At 45.1% G+C, this 19,804-nt stretch overlaps 1 protein-coding gene across 1 annotated transcript; it reads right to left on the bottom strand.

Moving 5' to 3' along the window:
- Positions 1-515: 515 nt before the first annotated feature.
- On the bottom strand, positions 516-18,681 carry LOC110538952 (116 kDa U5 small nuclear ribonucleoprotein component). Its single transcript, XM_036938214.1, has 26 exons — positions 18,524-18,681; positions 17,911-18,023; positions 17,609-17,771; positions 17,419-17,497; positions 17,229-17,304; positions 17,048-17,113; positions 16,517-16,552; positions 16,327-16,417; positions 16,018-16,100; positions 15,636-15,802; positions 15,268-15,392; positions 10,799-10,862; positions 10,627-10,717; positions 7,734-7,869; positions 7,255-7,382; positions 6,677-6,870; positions 5,673-6,027; positions 5,434-5,516; positions 4,901-4,987; positions 4,408-4,534; positions 3,793-3,880; positions 3,602-3,720; positions 2,949-3,043; positions 2,599-2,752; positions 1,308-1,415; positions 516-1,178 (listed from the first exon to the last, which is right to left on the bottom strand). The coding sequence occupies exons 2-26, from the start codon at positions 18,010-18,012 to the stop codon at positions 1,083-1,085; spliced, it is 2,913 nt and encodes a 970-aa protein (XP_036794109.1). The 5' UTR covers positions 18,013-18,023; positions 18,524-18,681; the 3' UTR covers positions 516-1,082.
- Positions 18,682-19,804: the final 1,123 nt, after the last annotated feature.

Consider the following 19,804-nt stretch of genomic DNA (forward strand, 5'->3'; position numbering starts at 1 on the left):
CCGGTGGCTCTTTCTCAATTCATCTTTCCTCGTCTCCTTCTCAAAACCCATTGGATGTGGTCCTAGGGGAGGGACCCTGGACCTTCTCCTCCAATAAAGGAGGCAAGGAGATAGAATGTGAGGAATCTTTCACAGAAAGACTAAGATAGAGGCTTTGTGCTCCAGCACAGGGCAGCACACTTGTGGTGCATGTGACCCTGGTCTCGCCATCTATCTTCCGTGGCTGCCTATCCCCATCCAGAGGCCTGTCCATCGGTCACAGCCCACACAGCCCCCCAAAACAGACATGCCAAATCACTCACACGGACGCCTGTGCTCCAACATGGCGCTCCGCACTGCACACACCCACTTCTGCTGTACATCACCGCCATATACATACAGTGCAATAACACATCAAGGTCATGACGTATATACAGTAACTTCCGAAAAGGGCCCTCAATGTGAACCAAACTAAACACCTGGAAGGAAGTGAAGAAAATAAAGTTACCTCAGTTGGTTATGGATTCAAACAAAACTGATTTTACAAGCATATTTATTTTTTACTAAAAACAGACGCAAGATATCCAATTTCACAAAAAAAAATAAAAACAATCAAGCCTGCTTTCAAGTCATCTTCCATCGACAAAACATTTGGGAATTTATACATGTCAAAAAATAAACAAAGACATTGTTGAGGGGAAACACCTCGGCAGTATTATTCATTGCGCTGATGACGAGAGGTGTCAGAGATGTTGCTATCCCGCCAGCCCCTACAACTGTAGACGCAATTCTATCATAATAACAGTCCCTCCTACAAGGAGAGCACGGGTGGCCAAAGTCTTAACAGGAGATTGCAGGGTCTGTTGGGTTCCATATCAGTGCTTCATTGATTAACTTAAGTCATTGATGGGGGTAAGTGGTTAACAAAGTCCACATAAATCACCAATATGAAAGCAGGAAACAAAACTGGCAGACTCCGCTTCCCTCTGTGACAATGTCCACCCACCTCAGTGGGGTTTATACAGTGTGGTGTGGTGATGTTGGTTGTGGTGCTGGTGGTGGAGGGTAGCACTCCGGTCGTTGTCTCCCCGTCTCCTGACACCTCACATGGGGTAGTTGAGCACCACGTCCTGCTTGGCCAGCTCCAACAACATAGGGTCGTCAAAGAACTTGCTGATGCTCACATCCTCACTCAGACCCTGCATGGAAACCAGGGAGTCGGTCAGTCACATGGTCGTGATGTGCAGGGTCAATAGTACATACTTAAGGCACACCTCCCCTCACAGACATGGGGGGGGGGGGGGGGGGGGGGTAGTATACATACGTACCTTGCGCCGACGGGTCTTGATCATGAACTCTCTTGCCAGGTGAGGGGCAGGCTGGGGCTCCAGCGGCCTGATCACAATGCTCTTGTCCAGGGGGTCACCAGGGACAATCTGGGGGGAGAGGAGAGAGTAGAAACAGGGATCATGAGAGGGTTGAAAATAACAAAAAGGGGAATGAGTGCAAAGGACAATATGGTCAGTTTGAGAAATTCCCCATCTAGTCTTCGGCTTCACATGATCCACACACTGACTAGATGTACAGAAGCTGAAACCTGAGCAGAGGCCTCCTATAATAGAGTCTCCACCACTAAACCTTTCACCACTCAAACACGTGATCTGTTCTCTGCTAGTCAGCTGGCGTTCTCCATGTCACTGATTCCGTCACACTCTTCATCGCCGCAACGTTAGCACATCTAGTTCGGAGTAGAATGGCGTTTTAAAATGATTACTTAAACCTATCATCTTCACCGGCACCTCAATCCTGTTTTCATGCCTGTTGGAAGGGGGGGGGGGGGGGGGGGGCAAGGGGGGGTGAATCTCTTGGCCCCAAATCAGGCAAGGGGCTGTTTCGCCAACTCTGCAATCTCTCACTCCCTCCTCCGTGTGGGGCTGCGTTCCAATCCCAAAATGGCACCATATTCCCTATTTAGCCCTATGGGTCCTGGTCAATATTAGTGCACTAGCCTAAATAGGGAATAGGGTGCCCATTTGGGACAAATCCTAGGACTGTGCTGTAACAAAACCCCAGGCCTGCGGGGGAAAGATTGAACGGGGGGAGAAAAAAAAAATCAATGGAGCGTCTGCAGCCCAATGAACCGATGGAGCAGGGCCGCTAAACGCCATCACACCACACTGTTTCTCCACACACTGGGAGAGGGTGATGATCACGCTACGGAGAGGAATCACCTCCGTTTCAGTTTTACAGAAGAGGAGAGACTAGAGGAGAGACTAGAAGTAGGCTGGAGCAAACGAGGGCGACGGGAGCAAATACATTTTTCCTGACACAGCCAAAGAGGAGAAGAGAGAGAGACACACGACACAGGGGGGGAAAGACAGAGACAACTGTAGCGTACACAATAGCTGCTGACTCAACACCCTTCTAGTCAGCATCCAAACCAACTTACTCAGAGTGGCAGGCATGAGCACGAGGTTCATGACTCTGGCATCATTCTGTCCGAGTGTGTGTGCATGTGTATGTTAACACAGCTGGTGGGCATTAAGAAAGAGGGCACACGTCTGTGTGTGTGTGTGTGTGTGTGTGAGAGTGAGTGAGTGTCCGGCCGTTTGATCCTACCTGCCAGTGGTGGAAGACGGACAGGGAGAAGGCCTGGCCCTGTGTGTGTGTTCTCAGGTCCGTCTCGAAGCCAAACGAGTCGATGGCTGGGATGAAGGCCTTGATGGTGTAGAGGGGAGACCCGGGGATGGGGGCGTCCTGGGTCACATGACCTCTGTAGCACAACACAAAAACACAGCAGATAGAATTGTAACAACGACAACAAAACCACCACATTTGAGCAATCAGCACAATATTTCCACATTCAACTTTCCAGATGAAGGTTTAAAAAGGTCAGTCAAGAAGTTATGGGTGGGATAATTGGGATGGTACAGAGGAGACATCGTTATTTAGTGGTTTGTGGACCTCACCTCCGTCTGGCCAGTACTGTGTACACAGCAGACACACAGTCAGCTGGGGCCTGGACCTCGACAAAGTAATAGGGCTCCATCAACCTGGGGGTGGCCTGCGAGGGACAGGAGAGGGACAGTAATTGGGACAGCCATTAGGAGAACCAGAGGAGAGGAGGGCAGGAGGGAGAGCCAGAGAAGATAGAGGACAGGGGAGGAAAGAACAGTGGAGAAAGTCAGAGGAGAGGAGGGCAGGAGGGAGAGCCAGAGAAGATAGAGGGCAGGGGAGGAAAGAACAGTGGAGAAAGTCAGAGGAGAGGAGGGCAGGAGGGAGAGCCAGAGAAGATAGAGGACAGGTGAGGAAAGAACAGTGGAGAAAGTCAGAGGAGAGAAGCCCGAGAGGCAGGCAATGATGGAGGGATGCAAGGAACCAAAAGAAAAAAGGGGAAAAAAGGAGACACCCTTGAAAGAGGGAGGCTATCACACCTCAGTACAAACAAGAGCAAGTCGGAAGAAACCAGCACTTTAAATCAAGGTAATGTAACTCAGGAGAAAAACTGGAGAAAAGGGATAGGAAGCAAGAGGGAGCGAGAGTTAATGAAAGATGGAAGAAAGGAGAGGGTGAGGGAGGGAGGTAGAGATAGAGAGAGAGCGAGAGAGAGGGACGATCTCACCATGAGGAAGGCAGAGTACACCACTCTCCTGGCTGTGGGGATGACCTGTCCTCCTCCTCTGTGTAGAGGCTCCTGCGCTATGACCGCATCCAGGATCTTAAACTTCACGTTTCTGATAGCTAGGGAGGGGACATACAGCGGTTAGGTGATTGCGTGAGTGAGTGAGTGATAAAGAGTGGCAAGACACTTACGTTCGTCACACAGAGGCCCCTCCCTGGTGCCCCACTGGAAGCCCTGGATGATGCTGTCCTTAACCGAGCCCAGCAGAGCCTTGTCCACCTGCACACAACGACACGCCGTCAACTACCTGGAGACATATGCCCCGTGCCAAGCTACGCACGTCTGAATACAGGTGGACACAAAATTGCCTTCATTACACCCAAGTGTCATAATCAAAGATCAATATGGAGAGATTGATTGTTCTCATTGATCATAATATTTCCTCGTCTTCCAGGGGGCATAACACTAACCCACGACCGATGTTGTTGTGCCCGATGACCGGCCACTCAATGGGTCAATGCCCCCATGATCACACCGGGGTCGACAGAGGGCCAACTCACTGACACATCCATCGATGCATTTTCACACATCTGCTAGACAGCAGTCATCCTAAATCACTCCAACACACACTCACAATTCACACACAGTCTGTTTACAGTTAGGCCTAGAGACAGACAGGCTGACCCCAAAGTAGCCCAGCATGACCCCAGAGCCCTAGCCTGCCCAACTCACCTCAGCCCAACCTGACCCAAAGACCACCAGCCCTCCACACCACCCCTAGCCCATCCCCAGAGCCCTGGTCTCACCTCAGAAGGCAGGGTGTCATCTACCAGGATGTTAGGCCCGGTGGTGTCGGGCCCAAAGGCCCAGATAGACCTGGCAGCCAGCAGATCCCAGTCATACTTGGTCTGGAAAAACTCTCCCAGCTTCTTCCTGGAACCAGGGATTAAACAACAGGATGGATTAGTGAGTGGTGTCCGTGGGGATGTGGGGTGGGGGTGACAGGAAGAGGAACAGAGGGGACAGAGTTGGTTTCATGGGATGTCAAGTTAAAAAGTGTGTCACTGCCTTGGCACCGTGGCTCACGTTGGCAATGCCAGGCCCAGATGGGTTCACAGATGAGCAGCACACAGCGGGCCGGACACTGTACACTTCCAATCACACACACCTGCGGATAGGATAGGCCTCAAGGTACGGTAAAGACAGGTGTCTGTTTGGGTTGAGACACTGACATGTGGACAGGTAGAAGGATACAGCAGGTCTCTGTAGAAATAGGTGGTGTGCAGGTGTGTCCCGTACCTGTTCCATGTGATCTGCACCACCTCGTTCTCTATGTCCTCAGCCAGGCCCTTCTCCAGAGGCTCGGCAATCATGGTGATCTTATTCCTGTCAATCAAAACACACAACCACCAATCACACAGGGGCGGCAGGTAGCCTAGTGGTTAGAGCATTGGGCCAGTAACCGAAAGGTTGCGAGATCGAATTCCCGAGCTGACAAGGTAAAAATCTGTCATTCTGCCCCTGAACAAGGCAGTTGACCCACTGTTCCTAGGCCGTCATTGTAAATAAGAATTTGTTCTTAACTGACTTGCCTAGTTAAATAAAGGTTAAATTCAATTCAGACAAAACAGCCACAGCTCTCAATCTCCCACCCATCCACACAGCACACGAAACCTCACACCTCAACACGGGACCGAATGCATCCTATATAGTGCACTACTTTCGACCAGAGCCCTATGGAGTGCCATTTGGGACGCAACCAGTCTAAACTAGTCGTTTAGTGTACTGTAGGCTAGGTCACTGGTGACCCATGGGAGATGGTGGATTCTTACTTCTTGTTCGGCGTCTCGGCAAAGCACTTGAGAGACGACGTCTCCACTACCGTCTCACAGAAGGTCACCACGGGGTCAGCCACCTGGGAGAAAGAGGGAAACATTCAGTACTGGAAAACTAATCAAGGAATAACACCAGACATGAAGGGTATTTTGTTTAAGATGTTACAATTCGATACAGGAAGATTAGTTTGTTGTTCCAATTGGGTGAAGGGACATGTGAGAGAGCGAGAACTGACCTTGATGTCGATCTCAGAGTACATCTTCCGCAGGTCGTGCATGACACAGTCCAGGTAGAGTTCCCCAGTCCCCAGGATAACATGTTCCCCTGACTCCTCCACCTTGGTGGTGAGGGAGGGGTAGCTCTTATTGACCTTCCGCAGTCCGTCCAACATCTTGGGCAGCTCTGACGGGTTGACTGGCTCCACAGCGATCTTGATGACAGACGCCGTGTTGAACTTGAGCGGACGGAAGATCTGGGCTTCCTCGTTCCCTCTGGGCTCGGTGATGGTGGCTGTCTTGACGATGGGCTGGTCACAGCCCTCAATGAGAACCCAGTTGCCAGCAGGCACACGGTTCACCTCTATCTGGTACCTGTGGTTGAGAACGTGAAGGGGTGTGAACTGCTGGGGTAAATGACAAGACAACTTCTCATACTGAACACTTAGGGGGTTAGGATACGCAAAAAAACATGGTGTATAATACGCACATGTACATGTGAAATAGGACAAATATAAGTAACGGTATAGCTTCCGTCCCTCTCCTCGCCCCTACCCGGGCTCGAACCAGGGACCCTCTGCACACAACAACTTGACACCCACGAAGCATCGTTACCCATCGCTCTACAAAAGCCTTGCAGAGCAAGGGGAACAACTGCTTCAAGGTCTCAGAGCGAGTGACGTCACAGATTGAAACGCTAGTGCGCTAACTAGCTAGCCATTTCACATCGGTTACAGAAGCACCCACCAAATCATGATGGTCATTATTATATTGAGGACCAGAGACTAGGGAGGAAACACAGAGGGGTTAGACTAATGAATTCATAACCGTCAACTTGTTATAATGAACACACTCATTCTTCACCCAAAATGGCACCCTATTCCCTATATAGCGCATTACTTTTGACCAGGGCCCATAAAGCTCTCGTCCTAATTTGAGCACCATGTACGGAAGAGTGTGCCATTTGGGACGCAGGTCAAGTGATATGTCCGCGAGGTGGCATATTAACAATGCCTGTCCTTACCTGGCGACGTTGATCCAGAGGCGTCCCACCGTGCAGACCTGCGAGTCCTCCTCGTCCTCCAGAGTGTAGTTCTCGCCCAGCACCTTGACTGGCTGGCCCGCCTGGATGGTACCGCTCAGCACCCGGCCGAACGCGTGGAACTGCACCCCGTCCTCAGTACTGTACATCTTAGTGGTGTGGCACATCAGAGGACCCTGGTGGGAGGAGGGGAAACAGAACGGGCAATAGAGAAGGGATACAGGGAGAGAGGAAATAAATAGAAAAGGTTAATAACTAAGTTTAACAGAATTCAAAAGCAACTATTTGTTACATCTCAAGCCTCTCCCTTCATTATTGGCTAGAGGATCTCTGAAGGGCATTTGGAATGTTTGTGATCGATTTTTTTTTTAACGACTCACTTCACTCCCAGTCAATTCCAAATCACCCGCTTGCTTAATTGCGATTCCAATTGCAATGAGGCTATTGATTAACACTGAAAACAGATTCCCCCTACTATAAACCAACTACCATCCATCTCTCTCTTGCCTCTTCTCACCCCCAGCCCCAGGGCCTGTTTCCCCCCACTCCGTCACACTCACATCAGGGTCGCATTCTGCCATGGCCTCCCCCAGGTCTGAGTCCAGTCCTCCAGTGTAGCTGTGCTCTATCTTGCTCTTGGCACCACCCTGTGGTGAGGGGATGTGCTGCACGCACATGTCCACAAAGCCTGCAGGAGGGAGGTCATGCTCGGCATCACAATAATATGCTTGTCACACTCACCAGAAACATAACATTGAGTGCAATTATACCACTGATTATCCAAGAGTATAGGTGGATACACTGGCCAGAGCACACGGAGGGTGAGCGATAACCACGTACAGTGAGTCATTGTGTACGCAAACTAAGAGCCTATAATGAGAATGCGTACAATAGAATTAGGCCTTGCTAAAGACAGGAGATAAACATGGCTCAACTGTAAACGACCTCTGTGAATAAGATTAAACACGATACAGTTATTGGCGGTAGATGAGGCAGTAGAGGTCAGAGAGGAAACGGGGGTGGCGGATGGCGTACGTACCAGTGAACTCTCCGAAGAAGCGCTTACAGACCAGCCTGAGTAGAGGTCTGATGTTGAGCTTCAGCTCCTCTTTGACCAGGTGGATCCCCAACTCATCCAGCACCCGAGGCAGAGACGTGTCACAGTCACCCACCACCTGGGAGGGAAAGAGAGAGAAGGGGGAAGTTTACTTTTCAGACATGCTAGCGCTACTTAAAGACTTCTATGGAATGGGGTGGTCATCTGGGTCAAGTCATGGAGTCCAAAACAAGAAAATGTGACGGCATCTCCCATGAATGGCCACAACAACACTTTTCAATTCATGGTGCTCCTATTGAGTTCATAACGCGTTTCGCCCGGCCTTTCTCAAAGGGTGCTTTCTGTGACAAAGACAGATCGAGGTCGCAATGGGTCAGCTTTTAAGAGCACCGTGAACTGAAAAAACTGTTGCGGTCTTTTATGGGAGACGCAATCCCCTTTTCTTTTTTTGTACTCACAGGGATAGTGTTTGAGGGAACAGACATGTCTACACTAAAGAAATCATCTGTGCATGTAGTAGGGTTGCACATTTTGGGGAAAATTCAGGAGGTGGAAACTTTCTGTGGGAATTAATGGAAATATATACAAATTAATATTAATACCACTTAAATGTAGATGTTTTTTGCATTGGATATATTTACCATATCATATGGAGACAGATACATAAACATTTTACCTTATCATAAGTAGACATCATTTCAAATGATTAAATCCTTCCAATAGAAATAAAACAATTTAGTTATGAATTTAACTTTAATTAATGAGTTGACTCTTTACATGGGATGATTTCACTGAACAACAAAAGGGAATATTGAATGATCCATCGCATCTCCCAAAAACGTTTTCAACATACATCTGTAAAATGACCCCAAACAAGGACCAGTTGCGCTCTGAGGCAGTTGATGTTGGTGGGTTGATGAGGCAACAGGGGAAAGAGCCTCAGATCCATAAATTCCCTTCCACCAGGTGGCTGATGAGACATGTTGGCACGCCTGCCATATTGCATCTCCATCCCAAAGCCCTTGCTTGGAAGTGTACTTCGCCAGACTGCCAAGAACCTTGCCCTCATCCAGGCCAATGTGGTGAGACATGGTACTGATGACACCATAGGCCTTGTTGATCTCTGCACCAGACAGGATGCTCTTGCCAACATACTTGGGGTCCAATATGTATGCTGCGGCGTGTATGGGCTTCAGACAGAAGTCTTCATGCTTTTTGATGTATTTCAGAACTGCAGTTTCCTCTGCTTGGAGCAACAGTGAAGTGGGCAGGGCAGTACGTATTAATTATCTTACATCTGTAAGCAGAGTCTGAACACCAGTCAGGATGGCATTGTCTCCCTCAATCTGTGCAATGGCTACTGCTATAGGTTTCAGGAGTTTCAGGCTGCTCTCCCAAAATACATCATCCAGGAGGATCCTCTTGATGGGGGTGTCCATATCGGCCGACTGTGATATAGCCATTTCTTGGAGAGACTCCTTGCCCTCCAGGAGACTGTCAAACATGATGACAACACCACCCCAACGGGTGTTGCTGGGCAGCTTCAATGTGGTGCTCTTATTCTTCTCACTTTGCTTGGAGAGGTAGATTGCTGCTATAACTTGATGACCCTTCACATACCTAACAATTTCCTTGGCTTTCTTGTAGAGTGTTTTTCAGTGCCATGATGTCCTTGAGCGGATTCAATGCATGAGCAGCACAGCCAATGGGTGTGATGTGACGGTAGGACTCCTCCACTTTAGACCAACTCTGTTGAACTCTGTATCCAGCAAATGAGTAGATAAAACATGTCTGGTTGGAGGGGTGTATGCTGGGCAAAGAACATTCAGAAATCTCTTCCAATACACATTGCCTGTGAGCATCAGAGGTGAACCAGTTGCATACACAGCTCGAGCAAGACATTCATCAGCATTTCTCTGACTACGTTCCTCCATTGAGTCAAAAAAACTTTTGATTCCAGGAGGACCATGAGCTGTTGCTATCAATAAGGTGTCTGATTCATCATGTTCACATCAAATAGAAGTAGAGGGACTTTTGTCAGAGGTTACTTGTGAGCTCCTGAGGGAACTTTATGCACTTGGCCAGATGATTCTGCATCTTTGTTACATTCTTCACATATGATTTGGCACAGCTTGCAAATGTGCACAGCTTTTCCTTCTACATTAGCTGCAAGGAAATGTCTCCACACATTAGATAATGCCTGTGGCATTTTCCTGTAAAGATTAGAAAAAAGGAGTAAAAAAATATTTATATACACAATTCCATGTACAGATAAATAGTTAAGCAGTTACATTAAACAACTCCTTTGTAAGATAAATGTTTTAAAATGAAACATGTAAGGTGAATTAACACTCAGTTAGCACCCACACGGTAGCATAAACCAACTAGCAGAAATTGTTATCAAGTTAGAAATGATTTAAACACACTTTGCTGTAGGCTACTATTTACTTGTTAACAAAAAATAATGTATGTGATATAAAATATATTCACCCCACCCAGTATTGTAATCAAAACTTACCAGAAAGCGTGTAGTCCTTGGCTCACACAGTGTAGTAGTGTGGGCTCAATAGCATCTTATTAGTGTGCAAGATCTTGAGAATCAGCTGTACATGTGATGGAAGAGTGCACCGTGCATGCAGAGGGTTGCAATTCCATTGAATTGGGGATAGTTTAATCAAAATATGCTACAAGACCTAGAATTGCCTGATGTGTATCCCACAAAAAAAAAGATTCACTGTTATAAGTCAATATTTTGCTGAATTTAACCATGGAAAATTTCCGAAAATTTCCCAGAAAGTGTCTGACCCTTTGCAACCCTAGCATGTAGCGTATAAGATTTGTTTTCTAGGAGATGATTGCATTAGAGGGGTCTTACCTGAGATAGGATCTTGTACAGAGGCTCCAACACAAACTCCACAAAGCTACGCTGGGAGTTACTGGTGGGGGCTTTCTTAGTGAACCTGCGCCTGAGGAGAGAAGACAAAACAGGGTTATCGTCGTGCATTACAGACAAAAAGTCTAAATGACACTAAATGAAAACCACTTACGTTTTGGGGTTGAAATAAATGTCTCCCCACAGCCTCTTGGCAAACTCTGTGTAGTTGATGTCCCCTGCAACACCAGAGAGAAGGGTTAACAGTTCATTTTTAACAGTTATTCGTAGGGTTAAAACTAGGGATGCACAATATATCGGTGAACATATCAGAATCGGACAATATTAGCTAAAAATGCCAACACGGTATCGGCCTGATGTCTAGTTTAACGCCGATGTTAAAAACCAGTGTCAAAGCTGCCGTACATACCTACAGTTGAAGTCGGAAGTTTACATACAACTTAGCCAAATACATTTAAACTCAGTTTTTCACAATTTCTGACATTTAATCGTGGTAAAAATTCCCTGTCTTAGGTCAGTTAGGATCAACACTTTGTTTTAAGAATGTGAAATGTCAGAATAATAGTAGAGATAATTATTTATTTCAGCTTTCATTTCTATCACCACATTGCCAGTGGGACAGAAGTTAACATACACCCAATTAGAATTTTGTAGCATTGCCTTTAAATTGTTTAACTTGGGTCAAACGTTTTGGGTAGCCTTCCACAAGCTTCCCACAATAAGTTGGGTGAATTGTGGCCCATTTCTCCTGATAGAGCTGGTGTAACTGAGTCAGATTTGTAGGCCTCCTTGCTCGCACACGCTTTTTCAGTTCTGCCGACAAATATTCTATGGGATTGAGGTCAGGGCGTTGTGATAGCCACTCCAATACCTTGACTTTGTTATCCTTAAACCATTTTGCCACAACTTTGGAAGTATGCTTGGGTCATTGTCCATTTGGAAGACCCATTTGCGACCAAGCTTCAACTTCCTGACTGATGTCTTGAGATGTTGCTTCAATATATCCACATAATTTTCCTCCCTCATGATGCCATTTAGTTTGTGAAGTGCACCAGTCCCCCCTGCAGCAAAGCACCCCCACAACATGATGCTGCCACCCCCGGGCTTCACGGTTGGGATGGTGTTCTTCGGCTTGCAAATCTCCCCCTTTTACCTCCAAACATAACGACATAAGACAGAACGCGTCTCCTTCCTGAGTGGTATGATGGCTGCGTGGTCCCATGGTGTTTATTCTTGCGTACTATTGTTTGTAAAGATGAACGTGGTACATTCAGGCGTTTGGAATTTGTCCCAAGGATGAACCAGACATGTGGAGGTCTACAATTTTTTTTCTGAGGTCGTGGCTGATTTCTTTTGATTTTCCCATGATGTCAAGCAATTAGGAACTTAGTTTGAAGGTAGGCCTTGAAATACATCCACAGGTACACCTCCAATTGACTCAAATGATGTCAATTAACTTATCAGAAGCTTCTAAAGCAGTGACATAATGTTCTGTAATTTTCCTAGCTGTTTAAAAGGCACAGTCAACTTAGTGTATGTGAACTTCTGACCCACTGGAATTGTGATAAAGTGAATTATAAGTGAAATAATCTGTCTGTAAACAATTGTTGGAAAAATGACTTGTGTCATGCACAAAGTAGATGTCCTAACTGACTTGCCAAAACTATATTTTGTTAACAAGAAATTTGTGGAGTGGTTGAAAAACGAGTTTTAATGACTCCAACCTAAGTGTATGTAAACTTCCGACTTCAACTGTATGTAACGTAATGACGCCACGTAAAATGTTGCGCTACACTTGCAACACAGAATTCCTAACCTAGCCCACAATGTCTGCCCATAATGGAATTCATTGCCCTTGACAATCAACCGTTCTCTGTCGTAGGTGAAGCTGGCTTGCGCTGACTGGTCGAGCACCGGTACACACTACCAAGTGCGCTATTTTTCAGATGTTTCCCTACCAGAGTTACACAGCAGTACTGCTATTATTCACGACATACATACTATGGAATGCCGTTTGGGTCTTTGCGTGTCAAAACAGATAAAGTAAGCACTGTCAAAGCTGTATAAAAAAGTATGCAAACAAGCAAACACCAGCCACGCACAGTGTTTACAATAGAGTGTTGGTAATAGAGCATAATTTGTTTGACCGCAATTTCTGGGGTAGCTAGCTTTAGCTTGGTACCTAGCTAGCACCAATACAACCAGCCTGAAAACAATGACCAGCAGAAACTGCAGTCATTTTCATTATTCTTAGCAATGATTTAGGAATCCTTGTGAGGAAGTATTAGCTAGGTTGCTACTTGTTGTTCACCTACTGAAATTGAACTTCAGTTAGCTAGCCAGCTACTTCAACCCTGTTGCCCAAAGCTAACGTTATTAGTAGCCAGCTAGCTTCATCTGGCTAGTGAGGCTCGACCAGACCGGGTTGTGTTGTGAAGCTAGCCACAATAAGGATTAGGCACAATAGTGGAATTTGCGGTTTGCCTTCAAAATAAAAGTATGTTATTGACAGTGACACAAATGAATCCAAATAGTACAATTATGCCATACTTTTATTTTGAAGGCTAAATGCAAAGTCCACTATTGTGCCTAATCCTTAATGTGGCTAGCTTCACATACAGTGGGGCAACAAAGTATTTAGTCAGCCACCAATTGTGCAAGTTCTCCCACTTAAAAAGATGAGAGAGGCCTGTAATTTTCATCAAAGGTACACTTCAACTATGACAGACAAAATGAGAAAAAAAATCCAGAAAATCACATTGTAGGATTTTTTATGAATTTATTTGCAAATTAATGGTGGAAAATAAGTATTTGGTCACCTACAAACAAGCAAGATTTCTGGCTCTCACAGACCTGCAACTTCTTCTTTAAGAGGCTCCTCTGTCCTCTACTCGTTACCTGTATTAATGGCACCTGTTTGAACTTGTTATCAGTATAAAAGACACCTGTCCACAACCTCAAACAGTCACACTCCAAACTCCACTATGGCCAAGACCAAAGAGCTGTCAAAGGACACCAGAAACAAAACTGTAGACCTGCACCAGGCTGGGAAGACTGAATCTGCAATAGGTGAGCAGCTTGGTTTGAAGAAATCAACTGTGGGAGCAATTATTAGGAAATGGAAGACATACAAGACCACAGATAATCTCCCTCGAACTGGGGCTCCACGCAAGATCTCACCCCGGGGGGTCAAAATGATCACAAGAACGGTGAGCAAAAATCCCAGAACCACACGGGGGGACCTAGTGAATGATCTGCAGAGAGCTGAGACCAAAGTAACAAAGCCTACCATCAGTAACACACTACGCCGCCAGGGACTCAAATCCTGCAGTGCCAGACGTGTCCCCCTGCTTAAGCCAGTACATGTCCAGGCCCGTCTGAAGTTTGCTAGAGAGCATTTGGATGATCCAGAAGAAGATTGGGAGAATGTCATATGGTCAGATGAAACCAAAATATAACATTTTTTTTTGTAAAAACTCAACTCGTCGTGTTTGGAGGACAAAGGATGCTGAGTTGCATCCAAAGAACACCATACCTACTGTGAAGCATGGGGGTGGAAACATCATGCTTTGGGGCTGTTTTTCTGCAAAGGGACCAGGACGACTGATCCGTGTAAAGGAAAGAATGAATGGGGCCATGTATCGTGAGATTTTGAGTGAAACCCTTCTTCCATCAGCAAGGGCATTGAAAATGAAATGTGGCTGGGTCTTTCAGCATGACAATGATCTCAAACACAACGCCCGAGCAACGAAGGAGTGGCTCCGTAAGAAGCATTTCAAGGTCCTGGAGTGGCCTAGCCAGTCTCCAGATCTCAAGCCCATAGAACATCTTTGGAGGGAGTTGAAAGTCCGTGTTTCCCAGCAACAGCCCCAAAACATCACTGCTCTAGAGGAGATCTGCATGGAGGAATGGGCCAAAATACCAGCAACAGTGTGTGAAAACCTTGTGAACTTACAGAAAACGTTTGATCTCTGTGATTGCCAACAAAGGGTATATAACAAAGTATTGAGATAAGTATTTGGTCAATAACAAAAGTTTATTTTCCACCATAATTTTTCCTCATTTTGTCTGTCATAGTTGAAGTGTACCTATGATGAAAATTACAGGCCTCTCTCATCTTTTTAAGTGGGAGAACTTGCACAATTGGTGGCTGACTAAATACGTTTTTGCCCCGCTGTAGATGGGTCCGACCATCATTAATCAAATAAGACTGTCTTATAAATTAGGGTTGTTTTCGATGACACCTAGCTAACTATAGCTACTGAAACAGATGTCATTTTCCTATGTTTCTGGGGAAGAACATTGTTTGCATCCATGAGCTAGCTTTTTTAAATTTTAGGACCAGCTCTGTAGGTGCGCAAGACATATTTTTAGACACGCAAAGACCCAAACGGCATACCATAGAAATCCTGGTTGAGAATGAAACGACTGAAGAAATGAGCAACGAAACAGCACAGCAAGTAAGTGAAAGAAATAGGTTTTTGATTATGTTTTACTGATAATGGGGACATATGTAAACACCAACAAAATAATTGTTTGGTCAGTGTGGTGTGTGTGTAACCTTGATTTAACTAGGAAAGTCGGTTAAAAACAAATTCTTATTTACAATGAGGGTCGTCTCACCGTAGGTGTCAGAGTAGATCTTGGCGAAGGAGCCCAGGGTGAAGCAAACACAGTACTGAGAGCTGGCGAAACACACGTTCCCCAGGAGAGGAGACACCACCAGGTTCTCGTCTGTAGAGTAGGTGCTGAGGGAAAGGGGAGAGTGGAGCCACAGTCAATGACACACACTGGACACTATAATACAACAGGCTAATCTCAATGCTAGTAGTTTTCACATTCATGGTTTCACTCTGCAATGGAATCGTCTTTACAAATGCTCTGTTTGATACTCGTAGTAATCTCATTTGAAAAAAGTTGATATTTCCTTTCCTCCACACCCCTGTGTCAGCCCCGTAGCCATGGTTACCAAGCCCTCCCCACGTCAGTACCTGAGCATGGCGTTGACCTCGTCCACTATGTGGCGTAGTTTGTAGTAGGCGTCTGTAGGGGGCAGCTTGAGCTCCACGATGAGGCGGTCCACCTTATTGATGCAGATGGTGATGGCCAGACGCTCCTGGACTGCGTGCTTGATCAGACGCTCTGTGTTTAACATCACCTAAAGACACACAAGAGGGACAGAGAGGCCTGGGTTAGGGGAGAAATGGTACAGTTGACTTTCTGGGTCCAGGCCTCAGAGGTGGAAACACAAAAGCCTGCGTCTTTAGGCCAAACACAGAAGCAAAGTCTGATAAGAGAAGTGAGACAAGATAGTGAATCTCTCTGAGGTGAGTGGGGATTTGAGCTAAAAAAAGAAAAAGTAAGAGCACCCACCCCTTCTGCTGCGTCGATGAAAAGCACGATGCCGTCGGAGAGTCGGATGCCTGATGTCACCTCATCCGAAAAGTTGACGTGGCCTGCAGGGACGACAAAGGGTATGAGGTCCCGCTCTGCCTTTCTAAAGCAGCCGACCCAACATCACACACAGTGAGGCGGTAAATTATACCAATCAACCGCCCTTGATTACTCTTTTAATCTCCCCTACGTTTCCTAGGAACACAAGCATTTCGCTACACCCGTAATAACATCTGCTAAATATGTGTATGTGACCAATAACATTGGATTTTATGTTGATTTGCATACCTGGTGTGTCCATGATGTTGAAGAGGAAGGATTTGCCTCTGGAGTCTGGAAGAACCATTGTGACAGGGGTGCTCTTGATACCAACTCCTCGCTGTGGAGGCACCAAATAGGAGTCAGCACAATGCACTTATATGGGAGATAAACAATTCTGCAAGAACTTGTCATAGCTCTGAATACAATAAAAACGTACCTCCTGCTCAGTGAACAGGATATCTGTGTAACGGAGCTGAAATACCAAGGAAAAATGCAGTGAATTAATGGCAGATTTACAGTATACACAGAGCATTTCAGATTCAAATCAAATGTTATTTGTCACACACACATGTTTAGCAGATGTTATTGCGGGTGTAGCGAAATGCTTGTGCTTCTAGTTCCGACAGTGAAGCAATATCTAAAAAGTAATATCTAACAATTTCACAACAAATACCTAATACACACAAATCTAAGTAAAGGAATGGAATTAAGAATATATAAATATATGGATGGGCAATGTCAGAGCGACAGACAGATTCAGTAGATAGCATAGAATACAGTATATACATATGAGATGAGTAATGCAAGATATGTAAACATTATTAAAGTGACATTATTTAAAGTGGCCAATGATTTCAAGTCTCTGTATGTAGGCTGCAGCCTCTCTGATTATAGCATTTCTCCAAATTAGGATGAAAGGTGAGCAGCAAGTTTGGGGCAGTTTAGTCAAGCTGAGGCGTAAACTCACATCCATGTCATCTCTCTTCCTGATCTCTGGGTGTGTCTGTTCAATCAGGCAGTCCACGAAACACGTCTACAGACAATAAAACAAATCCATTAAAATCACAATAATGCCAACAGTCTAGTTACTAACATCCATGATTTAGCCAGGTCTGGCTCTAAAGCAGGTCAATTGCTGAGTTTTTAACCTTGCCGTGGTGCAGGTGGCCACACAGGGTGACGTTACGGATCAGCTCGGGACTGTCCATTAGGTCAGCCAGGAACCTGCAGAAGAGGAGAGGTAGGGGTTAAACATGGACCTTTGGTGAGTATAGACAGAGACAGACAGACGCAGGTCTAGTTTACAACAGTCAAACTGGTGAACGGTCAATGACTTACTCCATGTCATAAACAGTGGAAGGTAGCTCCTGTTCCATCAGAGTGAACTGCTTGTTTCTTACAGGCTTGATGATGGGTTCTGATGGGGATGGAGAGAAAATGGGAATAAGTTTAATACTATCATATCTGAATTAATGCATATATGTGCTTGTGTATAAGTGCAACTGTGTTTGTGTGTGTGGTGTCTGACCTGTGAGGGGCTGTGCGTCCTCTTCCTGGACTAAAGTTTCCACCTCCGGCCCGTACACTTCCTCTGCTGTAGGATAGTATTTCTTATCCTCGTGCAGAACTACCTCCATTCCTGGGACATCTTCATCAGCATCAGCCGGCTCATCATCCTCATCCTCATCAGCCTTCACAAAGCAGAAAGGGACACAAGCATGTCATGAAATGACCAGACATTATAAACAACCCTACCCTACTTAATTTTTGTTAGAATGCGTTGTAATGTGAATTAACGTCTATGCTCTCTGTTGATTTCAGTAAACAAACCTCATCCGCATCTCTGTCGTCTGTCTCCAGATCATCATCCTCGTCAGAGTCTAGTTCTGGACCAATGTAGTTCCCAAACTCGTCATACAGATCCGTCTCCATTGTGAAAGGGACTGGGTAAGAGGAAAACATAATGGATTAGCATTAAAACTGCATCACGCACATGATTTAGCCTTCTGCAAAGTGTACCTTCTACAAACCAATGAATGTTGTCTACTTTAACTCTGCAATTAGTTAGCTGTGTTACTGGTTCAGATGTTCATGTATAACGTTTCAGATGCACACACACGCTAGATACTACATGCATTGGCGAGTAAGTTGAGAAAATCATGAAAAGAAACACATCAAACTCACACCTCAAAGACAATGGTTCACTTTAAAAAGGCCTGAAATGTGCAACTTTGTAATACAGATATTTAGTAGCTACAGTAATCTCTTAGCTATGTTTTTGGTGGAATCGCTAGCTAGTTAGCAGATAGCAGTTATATAGGGAATGAATGGCATCCCTAACCAACGGACAGGCTGTGTTGCGGTTGATGATGTTTCGATTTTCTACAATAAAGTAGCAAGCTTGTTCTGGAGAATATATCAGCACAAAAACACATAACGTTACCTTGATGTGCAAAAAGAGCGGTAGTTTCAAATTTGTATCACTATTTTCCTAATTATTTGAACTATTCACAATGTTTTCTCTTCTGTTTCCAAACCATGCACATGTAGGACCCCTCAATGGAAACGGACGTCGAGCGTAGGTGATGCACAAATGTAGACTATCTTCATATTGCCTGATTGTATATTTTATTAAAGTACAATGCATTAAAAATAATGATATTCAAATAATATATCTATGGTTATTTGTTTTATGAAATGTATATAACATGTACAGTCCACAGATATTGTATTTGCTAATATATTTGGAAGAAAATGTTCATGCGCGCGAAGTCTCTTGCCTGGGCTATATTTTTTTGTACAGGCGCATATTTTACATGAACGACAAGCGCGATAACTCAGGATAGATATTTGGTACTGAAAGTCAATATTTGTGTTAGATGGATTTGTAGGTTTGTTATAAAGGCCTAGTGCACTCAAAATGTTGTTTTCTGTATTTTGTATCATATTGTACAACCGCTAATGAAACTAACATTGTAAAAACTATTTTAGCAGTACAAAAGATTTGATCAGCAGCTACTAGTTTCCAAACAATTTGAGACAGATTATCATGCACATATTTTAAAATCTGCTGTTAAATTCACATGTACCGAATGATAAATACAAGTTAAATGGGTTTCCATCGCATTTTCAACTTTACTGATGGTTTTGTCACAAAAACTGTTTCTTTATATAGCAAATATGTCCACTATGGTCTTGGTACAAGCACTCTAGCCAACAGCTTGCAGATACAGTGAAGGTAGGCTACCTACATTATGAGATTATTATTATAAGAGTGATATTATTTGTATTTGTAAAACGGCAGCCCATCATCGATCATCATGTCACAAGAATAAGACCCTTGATATTTATTGTAAAGAAGCATAAAGCTCATCATCACCTTGCACGTTCACCACCCTGTGAAGTTAATCATAACTTATTCTAGGCAAGTCAATTATTCTTATTCTTAACTAGGCAAGTCAATTAAGAACAAATTCCTATTTACAATGACGGCCTACCCCGGCCAAACCTAGACTGACGCTGAGCCAATTGTGTGCCGGCCTATGTGACTCCCAGACTGTTGTGATTCAGCCTGAAATTGAACCAGGGCCTGTAGTGATGCCTTTAGCACAGAGATGCTGTGCCTTAGACCGCTGCGCCACTCGGGAGCTCAATCTCTAGCCTAATAAACTGCAAGCTTTCCTGAGTCGTAGTGGGAGGACCACACAACATATCCTCGCGTGAC

The sequence above is a fragment of the Oncorhynchus mykiss genome, chromosome 12, assembly GCF_013265735.2.
Source record: "Oncorhynchus mykiss isolate Arlee chromosome 12, USDA_OmykA_1.1, whole genome shotgun sequence".
Lineage (NCBI taxonomy): Eukaryota > Metazoa > Chordata > Actinopteri > Salmoniformes > Salmonidae > Oncorhynchus > Oncorhynchus mykiss.